The sequence below is a fragment of the Salvia hispanica genome, chromosome 4, assembly GCF_023119035.1.
Source record: "Salvia hispanica cultivar TCC Black 2014 chromosome 4, UniMelb_Shisp_WGS_1.0, whole genome shotgun sequence".
In the NCBI taxonomy this organism is placed as follows: domain Eukaryota; kingdom Viridiplantae; phylum Streptophyta; class Magnoliopsida; order Lamiales; family Lamiaceae; genus Salvia; species Salvia hispanica.
In genome coordinates, this window is record NC_062968.1 from 45671329 (window position 1) to 45697417 (window position 26089).

At 36.5% G+C, this 26089-nt stretch overlaps 4 protein-coding genes and 1 non-coding gene across 7 annotated transcripts; 3 read left to right on the top strand and 2 right to left on the bottom strand.

The window, feature by feature from the left end:
• The first annotated feature begins 138 nt into the window (after nucleotides 1-138).
• LOC125221947 (protein BUNDLE SHEATH DEFECTIVE 2, chloroplastic) lies at nucleotides 139-760 on the top strand. The gene is made up of 3 exons (XM_048124297.1): nucleotides 139-299; nucleotides 365-493; nucleotides 567-760. Exons 1-3 carry the CDS (start codon nucleotides 165-167, stop codon nucleotides 642-644), a joined length of 342 nt encoding a protein of 113 aa, XP_047980254.1. The 5' UTR covers nucleotides 139-164; the 3' UTR covers nucleotides 645-760.
• A 558-nt stretch (nucleotides 761-1318) lies between these two features.
• On the top strand, nucleotides 1319-1479 carry LOC125185720. Its single transcript, XR_007170225.1, has one exon. It is a non-coding gene; the product is annotated as a U1 spliceosomal RNA (small nuclear RNA).
• Nucleotides 1480-1516: 37 nt separating this feature from the next.
• Nucleotides 1517-4015, bottom strand: LOC125221945 (bZIP transcription factor RISBZ4-like). Of its 3 annotated transcripts, none has more exons than XM_048124295.1 (5): nucleotides 3737-3872; nucleotides 2541-2612; nucleotides 2363-2453; nucleotides 2139-2292; nucleotides 1517-2060 (listed from the first exon to the last, which is right to left on the bottom strand). In XM_048124295.1, the coding sequence occupies exons 2-5, from the start codon at nucleotides 2541-2543 to the stop codon at nucleotides 1616-1618; spliced, it is 693 nt and encodes a 230-aa protein (XP_047980252.1). In that variant the 5' UTR covers nucleotides 2544-2612; nucleotides 3737-3872; the 3' UTR covers nucleotides 1517-1615. The 3 variants fall into 3 exon arrangements, with proteins under 3 accessions (XP_047980252.1, XP_047980251.1, XP_047980250.1); XM_048124294.1 differs by lacking the exon at nucleotides 3737-3872 and adding an exon at nucleotides 2934-3556; XM_048124293.1 differs by lacking the exon at nucleotides 2541-2612 and having other exon boundaries at nucleotides 3737-4015.
• Nucleotides 4016-12136: 8121 nt separating this feature from the next.
• On the top strand, nucleotides 12137-12505 carry LOC125224477 (arabinogalactan protein 12-like). The gene has a single exon (XM_048127881.1). It carries the CDS (start codon nucleotides 12220-12222, stop codon nucleotides 12394-12396), a length of 177 nt encoding a protein of 58 aa, XP_047983838.1. The 5' UTR covers nucleotides 12137-12219; the 3' UTR covers nucleotides 12397-12505.
• A 3251-nt stretch (nucleotides 12506-15756) lies between these two features.
• Nucleotides 15757-19207, bottom strand: LOC125185205 (5'-adenylylsulfate reductase-like 5). Its single transcript, XM_048081705.1, has 4 exons — nucleotides 18770-19207; nucleotides 17408-17589; nucleotides 16719-16843; nucleotides 15757-16405 (listed from the first exon to the last, which is right to left on the bottom strand). The coding sequence occupies exons 1-4, from the start codon at nucleotides 18944-18946 to the stop codon at nucleotides 15972-15974; spliced, it is 918 nt and encodes a 305-aa protein (XP_047937662.1). The 5' UTR covers nucleotides 18947-19207; the 3' UTR covers nucleotides 15757-15971.
• Nucleotides 19208-26089: the final 6882 nt, after the last annotated feature.

Here is a 26089-nt window from a genome sequence, read left to right on the forward strand (position 1 = left end):
AATTTTCCATCTTTTTCCAGTGTTTCAAATTCTGGCCTAGTGGCAAAATTGTGATAAGGGGATGGATATGAGGCCAAATTCAGAGACACAGAAAGAGGGGTGATGGATAGATATTGGGTGGATGGATATAAAGAAATTAAAGTGATTGGAGGCCAAAATAAGCCATGGCATTTCCTACAAACATTTTCAGCACCACTTGTCCGAATCCTAATTTGAGTTTCCCAATCAATCAGCAATTACTAAACTCAAACACAAAGTCAAAAAGGGCTTATGTGAAATGCAGCAGAGTTGAAGAACAGGTATGATGATTTTTACAAATTTAAATATGGTGTATGATTGAGCTGATGAAGAAGAGTGTTGTTAGGATTGTGGGATACTGTGTGAAAGTTGCAGTGGCATAGGATGGGTTGTGTGTGAGTATTGTAAAGGGGTTAAGACGAATGTGAAAGGGGAGAAGAACAAGATCTATCGGCGTTGCCCTTCTTGCAGAGCAGTATGCAATTTCAAATTCTTTAATAAATGCTTTCTCAATCCACTCTTTCAATGGAATGTTCCCTCTTTTGCAGATTGGAAGCGTCTTGTGTTCAAAATGTAAGGTCTATAAATGTGTCACATTCCCAGATATAAATGATGGCCTCCAATGACCAACCATCATCTCTCTATCACCTTACACTTACTTAAAGTTACAGGATTCATTTCATTTTAAAACAAATTTCATGTCTCAATTATCTACTTCTTAAATATACTCTTTCTTTTTGTCTATCTGTGTGTAAGTGTGTTTGTTGTCTGAAATCTTATTCTGCTCAAGTTGCTCATCATGTACACATACACAATCGGAAAGTTTAACAAAAGTATTCCATTTCGAATGTTTGTGTAAACGTTTCTCTAATTAATTAGTTTACTGTTTAAGTGCGTAAGAATTTGTTATAGTTATTCAATACATACCAACTAGAAACATACTACTCCACAATGTATATAGAGAGGTTAAAATTAAAATCATTCTTTTACTATGAAGACGTGTTTTTCTTGCTCCCTCCAATAAATTAAATTACTTCCTACAATTAGTTTACTTATTGAATTGATGATCAGTTCTCAGCTAAGATTTTTGCAAAATAGGAAAAAAGAAGTAACAAATTCTAACAACGCACAAGAATACATTAGTTAAACCATGGACTCCAAAATGAAATGAAGTTGTGAATGGTGATAGAAAGAAATAAAGAAAGTAATGTTAAAGAAAATAGATATCCCACATCGAAAGTGCAGTGGATGGGGTGTGGGATTAGCAGATACATAAAGGGAAGAAGCAAAATGAAGAAACATACTTACCTGGACGGGGTCAATGGGCGATCCATAAGACCCATGGCCTAGGTTGGCGACCTCCATTGCACACAGGAGGGGCGCCCGCCTAAGGTCGGCCCAAGTGGTCGAGCCTACGTCATAATTTGTGTCCGAGGGGGCCTGCGTTCGCGCGGCCCCTGCCCAATTCTACTTCAATTTTTACTTATATAATTACAAGTTAATCAAATTGAGGTATTACTGAATTCAGAACCACAAAGTCCACCACAACACATCCAAAAACATAAAATGGATAAAACAAGGAAAAGCCCCTAAACCTTCATTTGGAAATGGGATGACCCTCCCAAGTCCACATCTCCGGTTCTCCCACCACCCCGTTGCTGCTGAAGCTCTCCGGATTCTGATCAACCCCAGAATACGGAGAGCCATTATCTGCATGGCTCCCCATCAGTCCGGGAATGCTGTTGATGTAGTCCTGTGGCGTGCTGAGATAGTTTTGGAGAACATGGCTCAGGCTCGATGTCAATGAGCCGCGAGCCACCATATCCTCGGCTAGCTTCACCTTGGCTCTTAGGGCCTCAACGTCTGATCTGAGCACGCGGTTGTTTGTCGTGGAATCTTTGAATTGCTGATTAGCATCAGCAAGCTGTTTGAACAGAGTTGCACTCTCTCCTCTTAACTGTTCCACCTGTTGTTCGAGATCTGCTAAGTGTGCTTGCTTCCTTCGTCTAGATCTTCGCGCAGACTCGCGGTTGGAGACCATCCTGCAACCATGTTTCTCGCTATCAGCATACTACTATCTCGAGTGTTTTTATCACATTTTTCTGTCACAAAGCACGTACCTTTTGATGCGTTTGACATCAATGGGGTTCGCGCTGTGATCATAGGAACCAGCTTCTATTTCAATGTCCTCCTCGTCGGATTGGTCATGTGATGAGCCACTGCTGGCGCCAACTGCTTGATTGTCCGCACCCTTTGAGGTATACGAGCTGTCGACTGAAGAAGAAGAAGGGCTCAAACAAAAAACAAGTGAAAAAAGGAATAAGAATCACTTGACTTGAGTTACCACAGATGGATGATTGGGATTCAATGGGCGTCCAAGGCCAAGACTGCGGCTCTGCTAACGAGTTGGGAGTTGATGGATCTGTACGGACTTCCTGAAAACCGACAAGGCTGTAGAGTGAGAGGAGGGTTCGATGAAGAGAGCGTGGATTGATGTAGTCAAATTCGCGGTAGGAGTGTACCATTGGTGGTTTTTAGAGGTATACAGAAGAATCAATAATTTATTGAACCTTGATGTTCTTGAGAAATTCAATCTGGTACAAATGATAAACTTATAATGTGCAGGGATGACTATACAAATTTGAGGTAATAAAACTGATGAGTCATCATCATTTTGCACACTTCCAACTTATCCAAATGAGTTATTAGTACTATTCAAAAAAGGGTAAATTTCTCTAGGAACATATGCTGTCTTTGAACATGACAAAGTGATACAGGACTAGAAGAAGAAAGAAGACATGAAGCAAGTATATGATGTGTTTTCCATGCCAAATCTAACATTATAAACAAACAATTAGGGCCAAAAAGTTAGGACAACAAATGACATTTCAAAAACCAATCCCAGAATTTGTCACCTTCTAAACAAACACAGACACCTTGCAAGTACACCACCTACTTCAAGTGATATGAGATATTGCACTAGATCAAATCAACCAAATACGAATTCGATTGATCAACAACAACCATGTATCCAATTCTCTGTTATTGATTCTCGAAAAAGGGCGCTTATATTATATGAAAGAGAAAAGAGGGCTTCCAAAATCAACATTCAACTCCATGAATGCTTAAAGGGAAGTGCTTGTTATTTGGAGATTAGGAAAAGGGGTCAATCAATCACCACCTTGAACATGTTTCCTACTTTTAAATGACACATAAAACCTTATGTGGTTAAAGATCATTGCTTCCACATTGCCCAAGTATAAAGACAAAACAATGCTAAAGCATGAGCTTTAATAAAAGCTAATCTTCACTTTTAAAAACCTTGACTCAGAAAGAAACCAAACACCACTTTACTTTGGCACTATTGTTTTTCCTTAGCATAAAATCAACCAAAATTACAACTGGAAAATGGAATATTCGATAAACAAAATATTGTCTAATCAAAGCACCTTCGATAAAAATGGAATCTTGAAAACTCATCAAGCAAACTTTCTCCTGCAAATATTCTTTAACTCTTTTATTCTTTAAATTAATTTCAGTTTTTTCTATAGCTCCATGAAAAACTCATGAACATTTGCAAGTTTCTATTGCATAAAACTTACTGATAAAAATGCATTCTTTACTTAATGTGAAAAAAGTTGTATATATAGCTCCATCAAAATCCCATTAATAATTCCAAGTTTGAATATATAAGCAATATGAAAAGCATACCACTAACCATATTCTTGAAAGGGAAGGTGAGATGATTGGTGTGGTCCATGGCAAAGAGAGCATGATAGCCTTCAAAGTGATGAATTTTTCTGTCGTCCTCAGAGCCAAAAAGTTGTTGAAAATCAAATTCAGATAGGCTTCTCTTCATGTCGCCGCAGCCATAGATTGAACTGTTCTTCAATATCGTATTCTTGTTATCCATTGCTGATTGCAGAGTGGGAGTGAATGAGAGAGAGGAGAAAGGGAAGAAATGGAGAGGGCGATGTCATGTATATAAGGTGGGGAACTAGGAAATGAGGGGAGAAGTTATAATGAAAACATATGTACTTCTTTCTTGAGATTTACTTTTTTACCCTTGGAACTCTGTTTATTACTCTTTCAATTCATCAAAAAAATTGTCTCACTTTTCTTTTTTGCTTATAAAAAAATTGTTAGTTTTTTACATAATTCAGTACTCATCATATATTCATTAATCATTTTATTGAAATTAGATAAATAAAATTTTTGAAGCCGACTTCAAAGTGAATGAGACATGTCCATGCTCATCCGTGCCCCCAAATGATTGTATGTGATGTGTGCAACACTACTAAAGAAATCATATTTAATAGATCACTATTTTGGTATGAATTTCATGTATTGAGATTTTGTTTTATGTTAACATTGAGAATTTTCGTACGTATAAAATTTAATGAGCAAAGTATTTCGATTTCACTCCATTCCTTTTTAAGAATTTAAGATGCGTTTTTAAGGTCAAAATGTTAAATAGAATACAAAATCATGTTATAATAATTGAGATGTATTATTCCGAGACCATAGTAGTACTACTTGAATAATATTAGTAGTGAATAACTTGAGTGTTAACTCAAAATTGGTAAAATAAGAAAGTCCACGAGAAAAAATAGTTAATTGTATTGATAAAATAGACATAATCTCACTAAAAAGAAAACTTATTCTAAATAGATTAAAGTTAATTTTGACAAGCAGATTATAATGATAGAATATAATTAATTTTTTGGGTGCGGATATAATATACTTTTTTCGCTCCATAATTGTAAAGTTATTATTTCATTTTCTGCAATCATTTTTTGAAAATGATACTTAATAAATTGTCAAAGCGAATAGTGAGTAAAATAAAAATGTAGAGAAGAATTTTTATTTATAATATTTCTCACTTATTTTATTCTTTTATTCTTTTAATTATTTATAATTATTTTTTAAAAATAAGTTGCAGAAAATAAAATGAGTTGATGGAAAGGGTAAGTACAGAGTATTATGTATAATGATGGTTGTTGATTGTGGAGTGGGTGGGACATATAGATCACCGACCTTGGAAAAAGTTGACATGTTTGAAGCTATTTTATTAACATTGTCACTCTCAACTTTTTGGGGTTATTCTTATTCTAGTAAGTTTGGCCTACATATAATTTGAGGCCAAATTTTCCTCTATTGGCTTCCAAGAAAAATCTCAAACTCTTCAATCTACTATCCTACCGTAATGAGTCGTGAAAAATAACAGAAAATATTTATAACCTTTTAAACCACATTGCATTTATTGTTTCATTCTGAACTTTTTGTTTTGGTTAGCTGAATAATCCAAAGTCATACATTTATCTAAGTAATTGTGCATACGTAAATGTTACTAGTATAATTGTAGAAATGAAGATCGAAAAGTTTTATAAACAAATGAATTATGTTAAACAGCTTTTATTAGCATTTGGGTGGAACATGAGGAGAACTGATAAAGTAGGTATTTCCATATTTGCAGCTTTGAGAATTCTTGTTCATTAAGAAAAGTTAATTAAATTTTATTCTCCACCATTCAATTACTACTTTCCCAGTGTTGGAAGGCGGCCGTGAACATTTCTTTTTACTTTTTCGAATATTAACACTTTTTTTAATTGACCGAAATACCCTGTGTCTCAAAATTATTTGTTTACGATTCCAAAAATTGTTCGATAATCACGAAAATTTAGTCAAAATACTGGTCTCGCAATTTCTGAATAAACGGCATAATTTAATATATTGCTAATGTTTTCCAATAAAATAAAATTGTTTTCACAAATAAATGACATCGTTTAACTCACAAATGATGATATGCATAGTTATATGGATTTTAGGAATGTCATGAAATAATTTCACCAAATATTATTGTTGTGGAATAATTAGAAAACAAATTATTTTTTTTGTAACTATTTTTTATAATTTATGAAAAAGACCAGAATTTAATATTTTCATGGTTTCTTTTTACAATTTGGCCAAAATAATTAGACAAAAGGGAAAAGCACTCTTATGATTCCTCTAACAAGGCATCCGACCTGATAAGTGGATGTTTTGTAATTCTATCCAAATTCCAAACCAATATTTTTGTTTCAGCCTCTATAATTCTCATATGACCTTTATTAATATGTTCAGCCTATATAATACTCCTACAACCTTATATATTTTTTCTATAAAATGTTATTTAATTTACATTACGTTATTTTAATTCTATCTATTCTTCAAATACTAATTTTTGCATAGAAAAAAGCTATGTAACCACATTATGTACAACCATAAATTGGTTCAACTGGAAAAAAAGCCCGATTCACTTGTAATTCTGGTTCAATAAAACCTAAATTTACCATTATATCTTTTATTCAGTTTTCCCCACCAAGTTCTTTTCCTCCCCAAAACTGGCGCTGCTTTTCCCTCTCTCCCATTCCATTCCACTCCACAAATAGCGCCTCATTTCCCATGTCCCTCCCATTTCATTTCATCTCTTTCATATTACTCTCTATTATGAAAATCTAAAAAGATTTGCTCTCTTCCTGTTATGCGTGCGTTCTATAGGCATTGCTCATTGTATGAATTTTAAGGTTTATTTTTTATGCTTTCGATGATACTACGTATTATAGGATTTAATTTTGTTTGAAATACTAATCCATTATAACCTAGCTTCGACTACATTATTCTCCACTCAATATTCATATTGTCACGCATCACTATACACCACATTATTTGTCTACTCCGCACCATACTAAATTTATTCTTTATTTTCTGTTTTGGATAGATTCAATGTAATAAGTATAAGAAGTTGAGATGAGATGCCATTCCTCAACTCACTATTCAGAGACAAAGAGCTTCTCGTGAAGAAATTTAGAAGATTTCAGTCTGATATTTGAGATATAATAAGGGCAATAGCCACTTCTCTATGTAAAGAGCAACTTCTCGTGAAGAAATAAAAAGTAGGATGGAGTATGTATTAATTAAAGTAGAATGATGTATCGTATCCGAATTGTATTAATTACGGAAACTAACATGATTACAATTTATTTCAAATTTCAACTTGAACTTCAAAGCATGCTCTGGGTCCATGTTATACGAGTTTATTTCAGATTTTAAAGTGCTTTAGATTTAATAACACAAAATTAGATAGATTAATTGGTGTATTATTGTTTAATTAAATAACTTTTTTAATGTACTATAGATCTAACATAAAATAAATAAATTTCTAATGACATTAGTACTTGATTAAAATGATTTTTGAATGTACTTAAGATCTAAAGTTACAAACTTGATACTAATTGGTTCGTAAGAGAAATACTAACAACATTAGTCTTGATTGAGATATCTCATGTTATATACTCCCTCCTTTCCATAGTAATGGTACTAATGGAGACATTTCTTTTCGGCACGGAGATTAAGAAAAATTGTGTTAGGTGAGTTAAGTAAACGGAGAATAAAGTGGAAAATGAAAAAGGTAGAGATGAAGAGAGAGAAAAGTAAGAGAGAGTAAAAGAGGTGTAGAAAAATGTGTTAACTTTTGCTAAAAAGAGAAATGACTCTATTACTATGGAACGTACCAAAATGGTAAAATGACTCTATTACTATGGAACATAGGGAGTAATAGATAGATCAAATAGTGATTTATATCATCCAACCTTTTGATTTATTAATTCAATAAATCTTAATAACATTATTGTTAGACTAGATAAATTTTTTTAATATGCTTGAGATATAATAATCTGAAATTTAATCAGTGATTTATTCTTATCCAACATCTTTTGATTTATAAGAGAAATTCTAATAACGATAGTATTTGATTAAATGATTTTTCGAATGTGTTTAAGATCTAACATTACAAACTTGATAGATCAATCAGTAATTTATTCTCACACAACCTTTTCTTCACGAGGTACGTTGCCTAGTTGTTTTATACTAATTGATTCATAAGAAAACAATTAGATCATAGTGAATTATACTCATCAAACTCTTTGGTTCGTAAGAGAAATACTAACTATATTAGTCTTGATTGAGATCTCTTGTTACATAATAGATATATCAATTAGTAATTTATTCATCCAACCTCTTGATTTATTCAAGAAATCTTAATAACATTGTTGTTTGATTAGATAAAGTGTTTAATATGCTTGAGATCTAGTAATCCAAAATTCAAATAATGACTTATTCTCATCCAACAAGGAGATTTTATTGCAAATTAACATGTATAAAATCCAAATCTCATGCTCTAACACTAAAAATATAAAATTATCATTTTTTTAATTAAAATAACAAAGCTAGTTACATGGCAACCAATTTATAAATATTAACATAATATGTTCACGGCATGACATCTCTCTTACTTTCTCTATTATATGATCCATCGCTCAAATTCTCTATAACATCACATCACCAATAATGAATGTAGTGTAGGGATCGCCTTCTGAAGCAGACATCGCATATTACTGATTTTAATTACATAAAAAGTAGGGATTGTCTTCTGAGACAAACATCAGTAATGGTAAAAACACACATCCATATGAACGCATGAAGTATAAAGATGAAAAATTATATTGAAAGTTGTGTTGTTGCCAACAATAATAAATTCTTGAAGATTTCAAAGCAAACTCAATTAGAGTTTAGGGTTTCAAACTCAGATTTAGTCCTATTGTCTCCAAACATTCTTCATTCTTCATCTTTAACAATGGTTGCTCATAAAAGCTCCAAACATAATACATTCAAGAAGAGTACTCCTACTAAAAGCCCCAAACCCAATACCCCAAACAGAAACATCACTCCTAAAAGAGAGTCTGGTACAACCTACGCAACTCCAACAAAGAAGACAAAGTTGAGCCTTCATGAATCATCACCCTCAAAAAATTTGGAAGCTATGTGCAGGAGCCTCAAAGAAGACCAAACAAAATTGAAAAATGAAGTGAACGAGTTATTCCGCCGGCGGGTAACGGCGAACCAATTGAAGGCTTCCTATTGGACAACCCCTTTACTAAAATTGTATGATATAATCATGGAAATGAAGCTAGATACTACATACAAGGATCAAGAAGGAACTTCTAGACTCAACCCTGTCGTGTTAATCCCAGATTGCTCGAGCGATGTTTAATTTGCTTTACTATGTTCTAAGTATTTTGTTTGTTTTGTTCCCCGCCAGACTTATTTCTTATTGGAATATTAGAATATAAACTTGATTTTGTAATGGAAATATATAGATATTGTACAAATATCTAGATATTATGTCTAATTGTCTAGAATAAGCATGAAAAAATATCTAGATATTTTAGGAGAATAGTCTAGATTATAGATATTATTTAGTAGATTTTTATTGATAAAAATCTAGATATTTAGAATATAAAAGTATTAAGTACAGTAGATGATTCTAGAATAGGAAGTGGATGCCTATAAACATGGGTAAATTGTAAAAGTGTGCCTCTTACGTATCATTCCTCAACTCCAATAAATCAAAGATAATAGTTTAAATTCTTGGCAGGTGTTGAGTTAACACTAATGACTAGTTGAAACTTTAATTAAAGTTATTATCCATGTAACTTTGAATTAACGACAAACATTTATCATCTAAAATTTAAGAGATCTTCTCATAAAGTTTTAAGTAGACAAACATTTAACATCTAAAATTTATGAGATCTTCTTATAAAGTATGCACTCTATAAGTTTGATGAAATGTCAAATGAACAATAGGCATATGCTATAACAATTTATATTTGAATAGATAGATTTGATCATAAGTAAGAATAAAATCGGTTACCGATGAAATGTCAAATGAATAATAGAATGAGTCAATGAATTATGGAAATTGTTATTAGTATATGAATATTTTCACCAAATAAACCGACATCCGTTATTTCATATTTTTGTAATGGAATGAGTTATGTAAATTTTTATTAGTATACGAACATTTTCTCCAAAATAATCGGCATCTTATTTCATTTTTGGGTTGGAATGAGTTATGGAAATTATTATTAGCAGTATATAAATATTTTTTCCAAAATAATCGGCATCTTATATCATATTTTTGTGCTGGAATGAGTTATGGAAATTATTATTCGTAGTATATAAATATTTTTCCAAAATAATCTGCTAATTTTAAGTAAAGATTATGTCATACGGTTGTTGCTGCAATATCATATTAAAGATGGCTGCTATAATATATATTCAAAATTTGTGTATTGATTTTTTACTTTTTTGGGAATTATAAAATATAATTAATGCATGTAACTTCAATTTAAATTTGAAAATAGAATGATAAGGATGCAGATTAAAAAAAACTAAAATGAGGATGAGGATACTAAAGTCTTTTTAATTTATTCACTAACTATAACTAATATTTAATTATATAATTAATATTTATATTTACTTTCTATCCTTGTATAATTGTCGTTGTTTAGCATCACTCTTTTGCATATTAGGGCTTATTTCCACGCTCTTCTCTTGATGGGCTCCAGCAAGAGCCCCTGCCATTTAATCTCAAAAGCCCAAAACATTGGAATAGAGGCTTCCTCCATTTTAGATACGAAAAATATTTTCTTTCCTTAACCTCTAATGAACAAAAAGTCATAATTCAACATCCTATAAGTCAACACCATTAGCATAATTCAGTTTTAATACCCTAGTGAAACTAATGTTAGATATGGAATTTGTCAAACATTATTAAGTAATCCAAGTTACGTCGTGTTTAATCAGATATGTCCTAATTTTTGTATTAGTGGAGGAGATGGGCAACACCTGTCTCTCAGCTCATATTTTTTGAGGGATTTTATTGTTATCTGACTCTTAGTATTATTAATCAAATATTGAAGAGTAGAAGATAAACGGTCAGATTAGAAGATAAGAATTTTCTTTCACACTGGAATTGAATTATTCACTATGATGATAACCTATTTCTTACCCACCAGTACCAAATCATGAAATATTATTTCAAAATTTGAAACCTGAGAAACCCTTAATGGGCTGGATATATAGTGGTGCATGGTGGTGGCCCACATTTTGCTTTGACAAGTGATTCCTACCTGTCCACTTCCCGGGCAGCTCGGGCAGCCATACGTTACTTTAGTTTTACTTACATAGAATAGATGATAATTTAAGAAAATTGGTAGTCCTACCTAAATTATTTGGAATAACCGTTTTACAATTCCAAATTGAAAGGATAATGGCCATTAATTACAAGAATTACTAATTATAATTCTTGCCGGTTCTAAATTTCTAATGTATTTGAATCATATTCCTTTATGTCATTTTACTATAATATTTTACGTTTTTTAATAATAAAAAATAACATATTTAATTTAATATATATTTTATTTTAATCTTTATTTAATTATTTATATTATTTTCTCTTAATTATCTCTTCTGTACTTATTTTATCATTGTAATTTGTAACTTAACCGTCATTCATTAATCTACAAAGATTTTATTTTATCTATCAAAATAATATGCGAATACTCCCCCCGTCCCGGATAATTCGTCTCATTTTTCCATTTCGGTCCGTCTCACATAATTTTTCCCATTTCACTTTTATTTTTTTTTGTAGTGGACCTCATATTCCACTAAACCATTCATACTCACATTTTATTATAACTAATATATAAAAGTAGGACTCACACTCCACTAACTATTTCAACTCATTTTTCATTACATTTCTTAAAACCCGTGTTCGGTCAAAGTGAGACGAATTATTCGGGACGGATGGAGTATTCGATCACTCCATCCTTTTATATTTTTTGCCAGATTTTTCATTCATTGTGTCATTAAAAAAGGAGTTATTTATCTGTGATACATGAACTTTAAATATTTTCTGATTTTTTTTTACTAAATCTAAATACATGAATTTCCAGTTTTTTCTGATTTTTTCTCAATTTTTTTTTTTAAAATTGAAGCTGACGTGTTGTTAGAAGTGCCAACGTGGCAAAAAACAAGGAGTAGAATATATGAAACTATCGAGGTTCACTGAAATTTCTCTAAACTCTGAGATTTTCAAAAAAATTCCAATTTTTCCCAACCACTAGATTTTTTCTAAACAATTTAATGAGAATTAAACCATTAGACTTTTTATAGTAGCCGTTAAGAAAGTGAAAAGAAAAGGAGCATAGTTTCACATTTCATCCAGGTAGCTGCCCTTTCTCTCTACTATAAAAACCCCCTCAGTCCTCACACAACACAAACATTCACCATCTCTTATTTGATAAAGTTATTATTGAGATGGAGGGCAAGAAGATGAAGGCTCTGGGCGTTGCATTGACAATCGTGGCACTCTCCGCCGCGAACGGCGTCGCAGCAGCAGAGGCTCCAGCGCCGTCCCCCACTTCCGACGCAGCCCTCTTTGTTCCCACTTTCCTCGCCTCCTTGGCGGCCATGGCTTTTGCTTACATCTTCTGATCAATTTTCATCTCTTAATCTTCTTTTTCCCTTATCGGATTTGGATCTACTGTTGATTTCCTTGTCATATTTTTCCTCTTTTTTATTAATAACACTTATGTCTTCTATACCGCTTCTCTTACTTTATTTATTGCTCTTATGAAATTAATTACGAGCTAAAGAATGAATTATTAAATGTGGGAACATCTTTCAGAATATGTTTAAAATTAGATATAAGTGTATAAAATCGGTATTTAATTATTCTACTAAAAATATTTCACCTAAGATCCGACGAAATGAATCAGAATATAATATTTTGGGTATTTTAAGAATTTATAAATGTTTACTACGATGAAGATTAGGGACATAAACAAAACATTTATGTGAATGGAAAAAATAAAACAGTACTCCATATATAATAAAGAATGTTGCGCATGCACTCCCTCGAAATGATTAAACATCAACATAGATGTATTTCTTTCTTCGTCCTAGCATCTCTAATGCAAATAGGTCAGCCACTCTCTCTCCCTGCTACGTCAGTAATTAAAAATCCACCTCGCCACATCAAATTTAGGTCAGCCCATAGGTCAACCGCAATAAAAATAATTCAAAATATACTATATTTACGGAATTAAAATTACGATTAAATTACGAAATTAAATTTACGAGACATATACGGGAAAATTCATTAATTGCATTAAAAAAAAAGTACATAGATAAAAAAAAATTACTCCCTCCGTCCCATAAAAGTTGAGTCGTATTCCTTTTTAGTCCGTCCCAATAAAGTTGAGTCGTATTCCTTTTTAGTCCGTCCCAATAAAGTTGAGTCATTTCCTTTTTTAGCTAAAGACAAAACATCTAATCACTCTTACTGTATTCCATAATTTACTTTACTCTCTTTCTCTCTTTCCTACTTTTTTCATCTCTCCTATTAAGTTAATATAAATTCTTAATCTCCGTGCCCAAAAGTTTTGTCTCAACTTTTATGGGACGGAAGGAGTACATAATAAAGAAAAAAAACTATCGGCGTGCAGTCCTCCGTGCCCACAAGTCTTCAATTATATCCTTTTGGAGTTGAATATGAGCTTCCACTTGGCGCATGTCGGCATATTCCTTGAGGCGGCCGGCTTCATCGAGAGGTACCCCACGTCGTACGCTAGGGGTGGCCGTTCCGTGGCTTGGACCGGCTTCATCGTCATTGGCCCAACTAGTCGGTTGTACGCCTTCGTCTTCGACGATCATGTTATGCATGATAATGCAAGTGTACATTATTTGGGAAACGCATCCGACATCCCACAAACGCGTTGGACGCTTAATTGCCGCCCATCGAGACCGGAGCACACCAAATGCGCGCTCCACGTCCTTGCGCGCCGACTCCTGCCTTTCCGCAAAGTAGGCCTTCCTTTCATCACTAGCGTGCTTGATCGTCTTCACAAAGACATGCCACCTAGGGTATATCCCATCCGCCAAGTAGTAGCCCATATCATGCCGGTTGCCGTTGGCCACAAATGAGACGGCTGGACCGATGCCCCTGATACTTCTCGTTGAATAGGGGCGACGAGTTGAGGACGTTGAGGTCGTTGTTCGACCCGGCTACCCCAAAATATGCATGCCAGATCCACAGCCGGTAATCAGCTACGGCCTCGAGGATCATCGTGGGATTCTTTGACTTGTAGCCGGTCGTGTAGGCCCTCTTCCAGCCAGTCGGACAGTTCTTCCACTCCTAGTGCATACAATCTATGCTGCCTAACATCCCGGGGAACCCATGCTGCTCCCCGTGCATCTGCATCAAATCCTGACAATCTTGGGGAGTAGGGCTTCGAAGGTACTGATCACGGAAAACGTTCATCACGCCCTCACAGAAATATTTCAGACATTCCGGGGCTGTCGACTCACCGATGTGGAGGTACTCATCCCACATGTCCGCCGCGCCTCCCGAATCGGCTAGCCGGCATTGGAGATGCTCGCCTTCTTTAGATAATAAACTCGTCTTCCAAAATTAAGTTTCCACTTTCAGAATTCTTTGAGAAAATATTGCCAAACTTGTCATTTACTGTTGTCTTCTATGCAAGTTCTTACTATACTACTACTTTTAACAATTAAGTTAAATTACACATTAATATATGAATATTAATTAATTGTGACACAAGATAACATATATATCTATGCTTTGAGTATATATATTACGCACTTATAAGCAATAAAATAAGACTCAGAAAAATTCGAAGTTGCCAGCAAATTTGACACGCATAACTTCTGAAAAAATGACCCTAAAACGAGGGGGGGGGGGGGGTTTCACATGTTTTAGAAATATGGTAATAAATAATTAAAAGTGTAGAAAAAATAAAGTAAAAAAGAGAATAATGTAAAAGGGACTCTCTTCTACATTATTTTTTCTCATACTTTATTTTTTCACCACTTTAGTTATTTATTTTTATAATTTTTCCAAAACAAGTGCGAAAAACAAATGTTGCATACTTAATGGGAAAAAAAATTTGGTCACGGCAAAAGAAGATAAGTGAAAGCACACAGACACAGAAGAAGAGAATCAAGTTAATGTACACTAGCGAAATTTTTTTATAACGATTCCATTTTCAAATCAATATTCACCTAATTTTCTTGAAACAAGAATCTTGTTAACGGGCAATAATTAAGGCCAGGGACGGATCTAATGTGCAAGGAGTCCCTCAAAATTTCATAACTATGTATAAATTCTATTGGAGAAAAAAAATTAATATTAGTTTCTTCTTTAAATGCCCCTCCTCAAGCACTTCAAATATCTCCACATTTATTTTTGCCCCTTCTATAATGATTTTCTAGATCCGTCCCTGATTAAGGCAGTATTAATAATGCTATTAGCACATGCATCTTCAACATAATTAGGGATAAATACCAAAGTTAGACTTAGACACCTTTCACATATCCAAATATCACGAGTATTTATTCTCTACTAAGCCATTTTGCTTTCCATCTAATAATAACCGCAGAAGAGACAAAATATCATATTAAAATCAGCTTAAAAGGTCTCATTATAGGGAAAGAAAAGAGAAGATTTCATGGTCAAGAACATGAATTAAGTAGATAGTTTCGCACATGGCATGCTATAGAAGGTTGAGACCAGACAATGCATGCATCCATCATTCATGTGTAGGCGCATGTCTGTCTATTCAAATTTCGAATAATTAAACTAGTTGTATGCTTTGTCTTGAAGCCATCAATTAATAGAACATGCTAACCCAACTCATAATTTATTTTTTCTTCCTTTCTTCTTCTAAACATATTTATAATCAGGCCACATAATAATGAAGTAAATCTAGTAGGGGTGGGTCTATTCTAATTTCTAGCCTTTGTTTCACCACTATGGTAAATAACACATTACGCTTATTTGGACTTGTTCTCATCAACTTGTAGTATATTTTACAACCAAAGGAATATGTCTAAGAAATTTACATGCTTTTCTCTCACTAGAGTCGATATCTCAAGTCTTTACATAACATAACATATTTCTCAAGGAAACCAGAGTGACTGCAAAGACTAACGATTACATCAGTTAAAAGGGAAAACCCCAGTGGCAACAAATGGTGTACAAAAATGGTTCACAAGTCCTTGGAAGATAATGCTCTAGATGATGACGTCTCGCCTAATGAAACAGAGGCCAATGAAGACGCCCAAACCCGAGCATTCCTGGCTCCCCTGTGGAAGTTCCTAGTCTTGCACACCTTTAGCTTGCTCCAAATTCTCTTTACATCAATCAGATGCAGTGCCCGACCTATAAGCTGCCTCGACTCTCCGAAGATCCCCATATTCAGATGAGGAATGTATGCCAACCAAATTGACATTATATGAGATGCGATCTCTGGGAAGAGATATAAAAAAGCTTTTGACATGACAAATACGACAGAGATTAGTAGATAAGGTTCCCTTAAGAAAATCTCTTTCAATGATGCTCCTTTCCAAACCCCAAATACTCGCTCCTCGCTCTCAATATTGCACGTTGTGTCTTCTACCAAATCCACTACAGGGTCCAGCCCTAACCAAATAAAAGAATTTCATCACCCACAAATGCTTAAATATACTGATCATGTCATCACATAGATAAAGGAAGATACAATTCAAGGAGGGATGAAAATTATTTTGGCCATCTTCTGATATTAGGACGTTACACGTAGTTAAGGCCATTTATGAAGGAAAACACACGAAGATAAATGTGATCAGATTCTTAAGCTAAATTTGAGTAAAACTAGATCATGTACGCACTCATCAATCCACAAACATATATATGCATGAACTCAATCAAGAACAATAGTAGGAAATCAACTTTTGACCATTGGTGGTACTGGTACCTGTAGTTTTCTTGTAGAAGTTTACAACAGAATGGAGATCTTTTCGGCCATGATATCTCACTCTAGTAGTTTTATTCACAATCAGTAGCGATGGTACACTGTGAATCCCGTGTCTTGAGAAGACTCTGCACACAACAGACAAGTTAAACTAAAGCAAAGACTTGAACACAAACAATTTAAAAAAGAAAGAGTATAACCCTCCCTAACTGAATATGGCATCTAAAAGTTTAGTGAGGTGAGCTAGAACATAGAATAAGCTAAGAAACAGAAGAAACCATAACTATCAAGAACCCTACCCTACAAAAGTACTACTATTGATATAAAGCTAAGAGATTAATTCATACTAAATATTTGACCAAGTAACATCTTCAGATAGCCCGGCATTTAATCAAACTACTGTTGAAGCAGATGCGGCAATGACCACAAGCTCTGGGTAGTGAAAAGAAATTTTGTAAATGGAATTTCATAGGTTAACAAGCTTGTATTTTGAAGTGCGAAAGTGCCAACAACAGACGGCTGCAAATAGACATCTACTACTTTTGTGTTAAGCTGATGCTGTGTGATGGATAAGTTGAGATGCCCATATCTCTGGTTTATAGGAGACTACACAATATAGGTTCACCATTGTTTGAAATGCATAAGCTCTTCTTAACTTGAAGAGGTGTTAATAAGGAAAAGAAAACACTTACCTGGGTAGGACTGAGGTTTGGTCGACCATTATATGTTTGATCTGTGGATACATGGAACTAAGGGTAGAAAACCTTGACTTGAAGATGCTTGAGAAAGGACACCAGGAAGCATAAAAAAGAACTGCAGTATATTCATTGTCTTGAATGGAGCTCATAGCATTTTCAAGGGATTCTTCATTCACCTTCAGTTACATATTAATGCATGAATAAATGATTAAATATAAACCATAAAGGAAAACCTCTAAAAAATCAACATGGCAGAAAGATAAAGACAATTTAAACTTAAAACATAGAACTACATCTGATACGAATCCTACATCGACTCTGCATGAAAGTTTGGGATATCAAATAAGCAGAAGTCAACCCTTCAGCTTTGACCATGGTTTTGGGTTAAGTTAGGCTCCTTAACTTATATGGTTATCAATTTCGAGCGTGAACATGGATCTGGACGGCCTACAGCTACAAAAAGGGGCTAATCGAAGGTGTGACCTAAGGGGTGCCACTGAAGATGTTGGTCAAGGGGCAGTAAATGGATGGTGGGACTTGATTCGAAAGGGGAATAGATTGATTCGAATCCCACATCGGTTCCACAGGTGGAGTTAACCCTTTGCCTTTGACCATGGTTTTGGTTTAAGTTAGGGACCCCTAACTTATATGCTTATCAACATCACTCCTGTATATCAATCCCACCGAACTACTAAAACTATTATAACTGAAACTACCACAACACATATATGTGTAGTTGAATTCCTAAGGTTGATACTTGGCACTTGCATATGGTACATAACACTGTTAAGTCATTTTAATAACATAGCTCATTCATTAGGTTGTGTCTTTGTGTGTGTGCAATTGATATTTCAGTACAAATATGACTTGAAGTTACAAAGGCTTCTGAGGGGAAATACTAGAGGTACCTAATTTCAATGACAAAGAGTTTCGAAACAGAAGATAACAAACAAGTCAAGAATCAATATAGGCTTCCAACAAAGCCAAAAAAAAAAAAATATGTTCATACCAATAACAATCAGCTCCATACAATTCTATCCCACGTCATTTTACTCTTTTTGCGCAAAAGCATACAGCTCAAGTAATAAGATGAAATATGAGCTCACAATAACAAAGAAGAAAACATGGAGAGAGAAAAAAGGCGTGCAATCCAACACCGATAACATCAAAAAACCCTCTAATAGCCGACATACGCATACAAAATCGAATAATCCAGACATATAAATATTAAAACAAAAATTACAGCATTTTTCTAAATCAACAGACGCAAAAGCAACAGCCTTGAAACCCTAGACGCACTTATGTGCAATAATAGGGGGAAATTTTTACAACAAACAAATTATACTAATAAATTACCTGAATTGGGGGCGAGGAGCAATGGATCGATAAGGGGCACTGAGAATTCAGATCGTGAAGAAATTCCATGGAATCGCGTTCACAAGTCGATGATGAAGACACTAACCGAAACGACGTAGCTGATGCTGCTAATACACACATGAATATACGTACACATTTCCCCATCGGAAACTCCATGAACAAAATCAGGAATATTACAGATTTCTTCTAATTATTATAAAGAAAAAACCGGATTTTTTCTATCGGGAAGAAAAACAAGAAAAGAAAAGAAAAACAAAAATTGTAAAACTATCGATTACAAGGGAATCTGCAAATTTGAGGATTGACAAACGTTTTCTTTCCTATGTTTTTTTTCACCTTTTCTTCTTCTAATCTCCGGACTCTTTCTCACTCAGCTGCTTCGTTCCACCTGCGCTATTTCATACTTAATTTCTTATATATTTATGTGTCCTCGAATAAAATGGACGTAATTTTACATATATTATGAATTTTCTTAAAATGGCTACAGGTGCCGTGTCCTCTTTTCTTTTTGTTGAGATAATTGTTAACAATGTTAGTATTATTATCTCAGACAATCTCTTTCGTAAATATTTTTATAATAACAAAGTTTTTTACTTTTAGTACATAATTAATAATATAAAAAAAAAGTGCGTAGTATTTTAGTGGAGAAAGTTAAATTACCAATAACAAAACTATTTTTATGTAATTCAAAATTTTGAGATTTAAAAGTAGAATCCAAGTGTATTATTTTGACTACATGAAATTAGTATTATTTTCAACCAAGTACTTCATCCATCTCTGAAAATTTGTTACTTACTTTTATATTTGTCTATCCTTCAAAATTTATCACATTTCGCTTTTATCATTTTTGGTAATTTTCACATTCCACTAACTCATTTTCACTCATATTGTAAAACTACAATATAAAAATGGGACTCGTAAGCCACAAACTTTTTCAACATAGTTTTTATTACATTTATTAAAACTTGTACACGATGAAATGATGACAAATTAAAAATGACGAAGAGAGTAATAAGAAATAGTTATTGGATAGCATATTTATTTCGTATGGCTTTAATTTAGAATAATAGAAAAACAATAACGTTGATCAAATAAACTATAACTAGTAATTATAATATGAATTTGGGATTTATAAAAGAGCATCCGCAATAGTGGATGCCCCGGCGGACGTCGGACCGGCGTGCTGGGCATCCGCGCGGGACGTCCGCCATTAGGTCGAGAGAGGCGGACGCGGACGTCTTCGGCGGATGTGAGGTATCCGCGGCCTTCCGGCGACGTCCGTCGTGACGTCCGCCATTGCGGTGCCACGACGGACGTCCCGGCGGACGTCCCTATATACAGCTTGTTGAACTTCATTTCATTCGCACCACTTGTTTAAACCAGTTTCTCTCTTTCTAATTTCATTTCTTTTGAAGATAAATGGAGCACGACAGTGATTCTCCCGCCACGAGCGAGTCACAAACGCAGACGTTTCCCGTTGGAGGTAGGGGAAACGCCGGCGGAACTGCAGGGATGTCCGAGATGATCCCCAACCCCAAATGGCGGGGATGATGCCGTGTACTACAATATGTACCCTTGGATAGGTGGGATGGTGCCCAGATGCCAGGGGTGAGTAGAGGGATGACGGAGATGGCGCCAAGGTTGATGGGGGGAATGATGCCCGGTATGATGCAGGACATGCCTGCCGCTACGGGGGATAGCAGGCTGGGGGTCCCCCAATCACCTGAGGACAATGTCTATCGCCCCTACATGGATTTATTGTCTAGCGATTCCTAGAGTATGCCTCTGGAGACTTTCTCTTTTGAGGAGTTGGGATATCTCCGGTCAGGGAGTCTCCCACTGAGATACCACCAGCGGTAGGGAGGTCGAAGAAGAAGGGCAAGGGCAAGGGCACTACCTCGTCCACACGTGCGGGGGACGAGGGTGGGGGGGCGAGGGGGGGAGGAGGAGGTCGGAGAGGGAAAGAGGACCGTCTGGAGCGTAGCGGAGTGTGTCGCGCTGGCTCAGGCCTGGGTCGGTATAGTCGAGGAACCCTACATCGGGGCTAACCAGCATATCGACAGAATGTGGTGGCGCATTAGCCAGAGCTACCTCAAATTCAAACTGCCGGGTGGGAAGCCTCACGATGGAGAGCAACGCCGGAAACAGTGGGAGCGACTGAGGAGGGCCCTCAGTCGATTTGCCAGCATCTACCAAAACAACCTCCGCACTGTAACCAGTGGCATGTTCATGGAGGATGTGAAGACTGTGTCCATGCAGCAGTACCCCGACAAGGAGAAGAAGTTCGGCGTCTTCAATTATTGGGAGGTCTATCATGTAGTGCAGAATTCCGCCAAGTTTTGTATGGGTGTTGAAGCTAGCTGGCCGAAGCGGACGAAGCTCAACTCCTCCGGTGAGTACAACAGCAGTGCCGGTACCCATGACCTTCCTGATACGCTCGGATTTTGCACTATTTTAAGGCCATTATTTGGTCCATTTTTTATGTCAAAGTCACTCTACACGTCCATTATTTGCATATTTTGTCTATTTTGGTATTTTGACGTGTTTTGTGATAAACGTGCATAATTGAGCCAAAAAAGGGAGCCAAAACGCAAAGTCTGAAAATCTGGAGACATACGGCGACCGCCGACCGCCGCGGATGTGTGCGGCGACGATTTACCATATTTTGGAGATCTTTCCCTTCTACAACAAGGATTGGTTTTTCCCTATAAATAAGACCTCAAGCTTCATCAAAATGAGAGAGCTTCTACTTGCAAAATACTTCATAGAGATCAAGAGTTAGAGTACTTCACTTGTGCAAGGAGTTGGAGAAGGATTTCAAGAACATCAAGAACAACAAGGATTCAACCTACGGGTTTTATTTGCTTTAGTTTTATGTTCAAATTGTCTTCCCTTCAATCTATGTTTTTAGCTTATTCAATTATGTGTAACTAAACTCATAGGATTCTAGGGATGTGTTAGTAACGACTTTGGTTATACAAATTCCTTTTTCTATTTAATATCCGTTTTGTTTTTACTTTGTTTCTTCCCTAAGTAGTTCTGATGCTGCATGATTGAGTGACACAATCTTGTATGATTTAATATAACTTGCTTCATAACTGTGACAGAGTTCTAGCGAGTTAGATTCACTTAGTAGACACTACAGTTAGCTTCCCTTAAAACGGCACTGTTAATTGAGAGTGAGGACTTTTCAAGGGTCTTAGGAGCTTTTTGGAGTTACGTGTTAGGATTGACAACCCTAATTTTGTAATCAACGTTTGTATCGCATGAGCATAAGCTAGGTGACTCGTCCTTTCAAAGTATAAACTGTGCTAGGGTATTGTAGTTGGAATTTTGTATAACCATAACTGTGAACACACATCCCTGGGATTCCCTTATCTCTATCGTCTTTCTCCGTGTTTTATTTGCTCTTAGTTGTTCTATGCTTTTTATTGTTTTCAGTTTTCAAAAGTTTTCCAAAACCTTTTCGTTTTTCCAGATAGTAATTGAGTCTTAGTAGAGGATAGACACTTTGTGTTTGTCTTCCCCGTGTTCGATATCCGGTACTAACCTTTAGCTATACTATATATACTCTGTATACTTGCAGGTTTATTTAGTGCTAATAAAAAGTGCATCAAGTTTTTGGCGCCGTTGCCGGGGAAGACAATTCACTTTGGAGTGATATCTTCAAACGGATAATTTTGCTACTTTGGAATTTAATTGCTTTCAGTTTTCATTTTTTTTTAGTTCTTTAATTTGTTTTTGTTTTAGATTCTTGCAGGTTTTGTATGCGAACGCGCTCTGGGAAGGACAGCCTAGAACCGCTCGATTTAGAACTTGAAAGAACTCGTAGGAAAATAAGAAGTGAAAAAGGATCAGGAACAATGGGTGACCGAACAGACATCGAAAAGCTACAAGAAATGATGAAGTTGCTGATGGATGAGAGAGATGCGGAAAGGGCAGCCCGCGAGGCTTTGGAGAAGAAGAATCAGGAAATACAACCCGTGATGAACATGTTCAATCATGGGAATATGATTACCTTTCCCGAAGGACCTCGTATTGACGCTAACAATTTCGAGTTACGCATGCCCCTTATTCAAAGGGTCGAGCAAACTCCTTTTGCAGGTAGGGCTACAGAGGATGCCAATCGCCATCTCTCCAAATTTGTGGAGATCTCAAACACTCTCAAATTAAACGGTGTCGATGACGATGCCATAAGGGTAAGACTCTTCCCCTTTTCATTAACTGATTCTGCTAAAGAGTGGTTTGAATGCATGCCCATAGAAAAGGTCTCCACATGGAAGGACATTGTAGCTGCCTTCCTCGACAAGTACTATCCGCCGGGCACAATTTTGAAGCTCAAAAGCGAGATCTTCCAGTTCATCCAAGGCCATGACGAGCCCCTCTACGAGGCGTTTGCTTGTTTCAAAGCTCTTCTCCGAAAGTGCCCTAACCATGGTTTCACCGTGGACCATCAGGTAGGAATTCTCTATAATGGATTTAACGAGAAGATTTGTGTTATGCTTGATTCAGGTGCAAATGGAGGATTCTTAAGGAAGTCAGGTGAGGAAGCCATGGCGGTGATAGAGGAATTCGCCACCAACAGCAGGGGGTGGTCGAAAGAAAGGCATAGCATGAAGAGGATAGCTGCAATTGAAGAGGCCGAGGAAAGTTCTTTTGCGAAGGAATTGGCCGAGCTTAGAGTTAGGGTGGACCAAATGGATACATCAAGGAAGGAGGACCCGATTCCACCGACCTCCATCATAGCGGTCTCTAAACCCGAAACTCCTGCCCCGATAGTGGAGGAAATCAACTACATGCAAGGAGGCGGTTCCAATAGAAATTACAACAACAATTATCGCCCTAATTAGGGGGGCGGTAATTTCAATAATTATAATGGAAACCGACCTCATCCTAATCTCTCTTATTCTAACAATAATTACTTGCAACCCCCCGCAGGATTTAATGTTAGCAAGGGAGGAGTAGTTGAGGCAACCAAGAAGGAGGAAAAGTATGACCAAGGGATCACAAGGATCTTGGAAGTAATCACGCAAGACAGGAAGGTTAATGACACCAAGATCGGAGTGGTTGAAGCTAGAATAAACAACCTCGAGCAGGGAATGAACACGATCTCAACTGCCATAGCCAACATCAACACTCAAATGGAGCAAATCCAAAAGAAGTTGGATGAGGACAGGGCAAAGGCAGCCGCACGAGTGGATGACATCAATAAGAAGTGGGTGGCAAAGCAGAAAACTGGGGACTGCCCAGCCGCCGGCGGACCGCCGCACACATTGCACCGGGCCGCCGCTGAAGCACCGAATGGAGTCTGCCCAGCCGCCGGCGGACCGTCGCACACACCACGGCTGTCCACCACAGACAAGCAGATGCACCCACTCAGCAAGGACTCGTGCGGCACAATGGGATTGTGCTACCTTTTCAACCGAAGAGGAAGTTTAAGCTTGAAGAGCAGTTCAAACATTTTTTGAACATGTTTTGTAAGGTTCATACTAACATTCCTCTAGTTGAATCGTTGCAGGAAATACCTAAATATGCGAAGCTACTAAGGGAGGCGGTGATGAGGAAGAGAAAGCCGACAAAAGCCGACCTTAAGCTACCACATCATTGCAGCGAGATCATCCAAAAGGAGAAGGCAGTGAAACAGAGAGATCCGGGCCAATTCATTATCCGATGCCGGATTGGAGAGGGAAAGGTTGACAAGGCCCTATGCGATTTAGGATCTTCCATCAATCTCATGCCACTGAAGTACTACGAAAAGCTCAACATTGGGCCACTCAAAACTTCAGACGTAACACTCAGGTTGGCCGATAACTCGTCCATAAAAACTGTTGGTATGATTGAGGATGTCTTAGTAAAAGTCGATGATTTCATTTTCCCCGCCGATTTTATTGTGCTTGACATGAAAGTAGACAAGAACGTCCCTCTAATCTTAGGGAGAGATTTTCTTGCTACTTGCAAAGCTTTGATTGATGTAGGTCGTGGTGAGATCACAATTAGCGATAACTATAGCCAATCCACCTATAAGATCGAGAGCGAGATGCTCAAGTTTGAGGAAGCAAAGCGGGCGAAGATGGAACGGCAGTGTAGGGCAATCATGGTCACGGATTTGACCAAACCCCAAGACCCCTTTGAAGTAGAGGATCATACTACCTCCACCATCTACATTGTAAAAGAGGTAAGACGTTCTCCCAAAAAGGACGATACTAATCCCTCCACCTCTATCCCGCAGAAAAAGAAGCAAAAGAGGAAGAAAGCACCCAAGGAGGACCCCGAGATTTATGTTATCAAAACCAATAAGGGGAAATACAAGTGGTGGAAGAAGCTAGGGACCAAGTTGCTCCCTATGCCAATTTTCAACACTCGGGTCGCTGATCCGCCCAATTAGTGGGCCACTTCAAGTCGAGCTAACGACTAAAAACAAAAGCGCTTGTTGGGAGGCAACCCAATTTCTTTAATTTTGTTATTTTCTTTATTTTCGTTCCCTTTAAAAAATATATATATTTAACGCGTGGCGGTCGCCACACGTGTTTTCACATGTGCAGGACATGTCGGGCTTAGGGCAGGCTTAGGGCGGGCCAGAGGAACCGCTGAACGGGCCGCGGCGGCCCGCCAGGAATCGCTGTTTTAAACGCCCCGTGCGGCGGCCCGCCGCGCGCAGTCCAGAGACGGGAATGCAGTTTAAAAGGTAAGTTTTCCATTCTTTCTCCCATTCCTTCTCAAATTCCTTCCTTGCACACTACCCCCACCTTTATAAATCACCAATTTCACACACCCACACTATCATTCTCTCAATTCTCTCCAAGTTTAGAGTTCTTCTTCTCCAATTCTCACTCAACACAAGGTATGAATCCTAACTAAATTTCTGAGTTTTGTTCTACTTCTTCCATGGATTTAAGCATGTTTTGGATGAATTGTTCGGTGAAAACTCTTATTTTACGATGGGGGATGATTGTGTATGCTTATTTGTGGATTTCCATGGTGATATTGTGTTTTGGTGATAGTTTTGAAGCTTTGTGAATAGTGATTCCTTCTTGTTTATACTTGTTCTTATGTTGCAATCATGTTCATAGCATTGTGAGACTATTATTATTTCCATGAATTGCAATACTTGAGTATCCTATAGAGATTGTTGATATGTATTGATTTATTGTTGATACGTCTCTGCATGGGGGATGAATTCACGTTGGGGGATGGATTTGTGTTTCCTAGTTTGAATGTTTATGTTCTACATGTTTCCATGCTACCATCTAGGAAGTTTTGTACACCTAAGCTTGCACTTACATGTTGATTCTTTGGTAT

Coding starts and splice junctions, on each gene's coding strand:
- LOC125224477 (XM_048127881.1), top strand. CDS start 12,220: ATGGAGGGCAAGAAGATGAAGGCTCTGGGCGTTGCATTGACAATCGTG.
- LOC125185205 (XM_048081705.1), bottom strand. CDS start 18,946: ATGGAGTTTCCGATGGGGAAATGTGTACGTATATTCATGTGTGTATTA. Junction 17,590..18,769: donor GCTCCTCGCCCCCAATTCAG/GTAATTTATTAG, acceptor ATGTAACTGAAG/GTGAATGAAGAATCCCTTGA. Junction 16,844..17,407: donor CAAACCTCAGTCCTACCCAG/GTAAGTGTTTTC, acceptor TGTTGTGTGCAG/AGTCTTCTCAAGACACGGGA.
- LOC125221945 (XM_048124293.1), bottom strand. CDS start 3,931: ATGGATAACAAGAATACGATATTGAAGAACAGTTCAATCTATGGCTGC. Junction 2,454..3,736: donor CCTTCCCTTTCAAGAATATG/GTTAGTGGTATG, acceptor GTCGGTTTTCAG/GAAGTCCGTACAGATCCATC. Junction 2,061..2,138: donor GATGTCAAACGCATCAAAAG/GTACGTGCTTTG, acceptor ACATGGTTGCAG/GATGGTCTCCAACCGCGAGT.
- LOC125221947 (XM_048124297.1), top strand. CDS start 165: ATGGCATTTCCTACAAACATTTTCAGCACCACTTGTCCGAATCCTAAT. Junction 300..364: donor GCAGCAGAGTTGAAGAACAG/GTATGATGATTT, acceptor GAGTGTTGTTAG/GATTGTGGGATACTGTGTGA. Junction 494..566: donor GTTGCCCTTCTTGCAGAGCA/GTATGCAATTTC, acceptor CCTCTTTTGCAG/ATTGGAAGCGTCTTGTGTTC.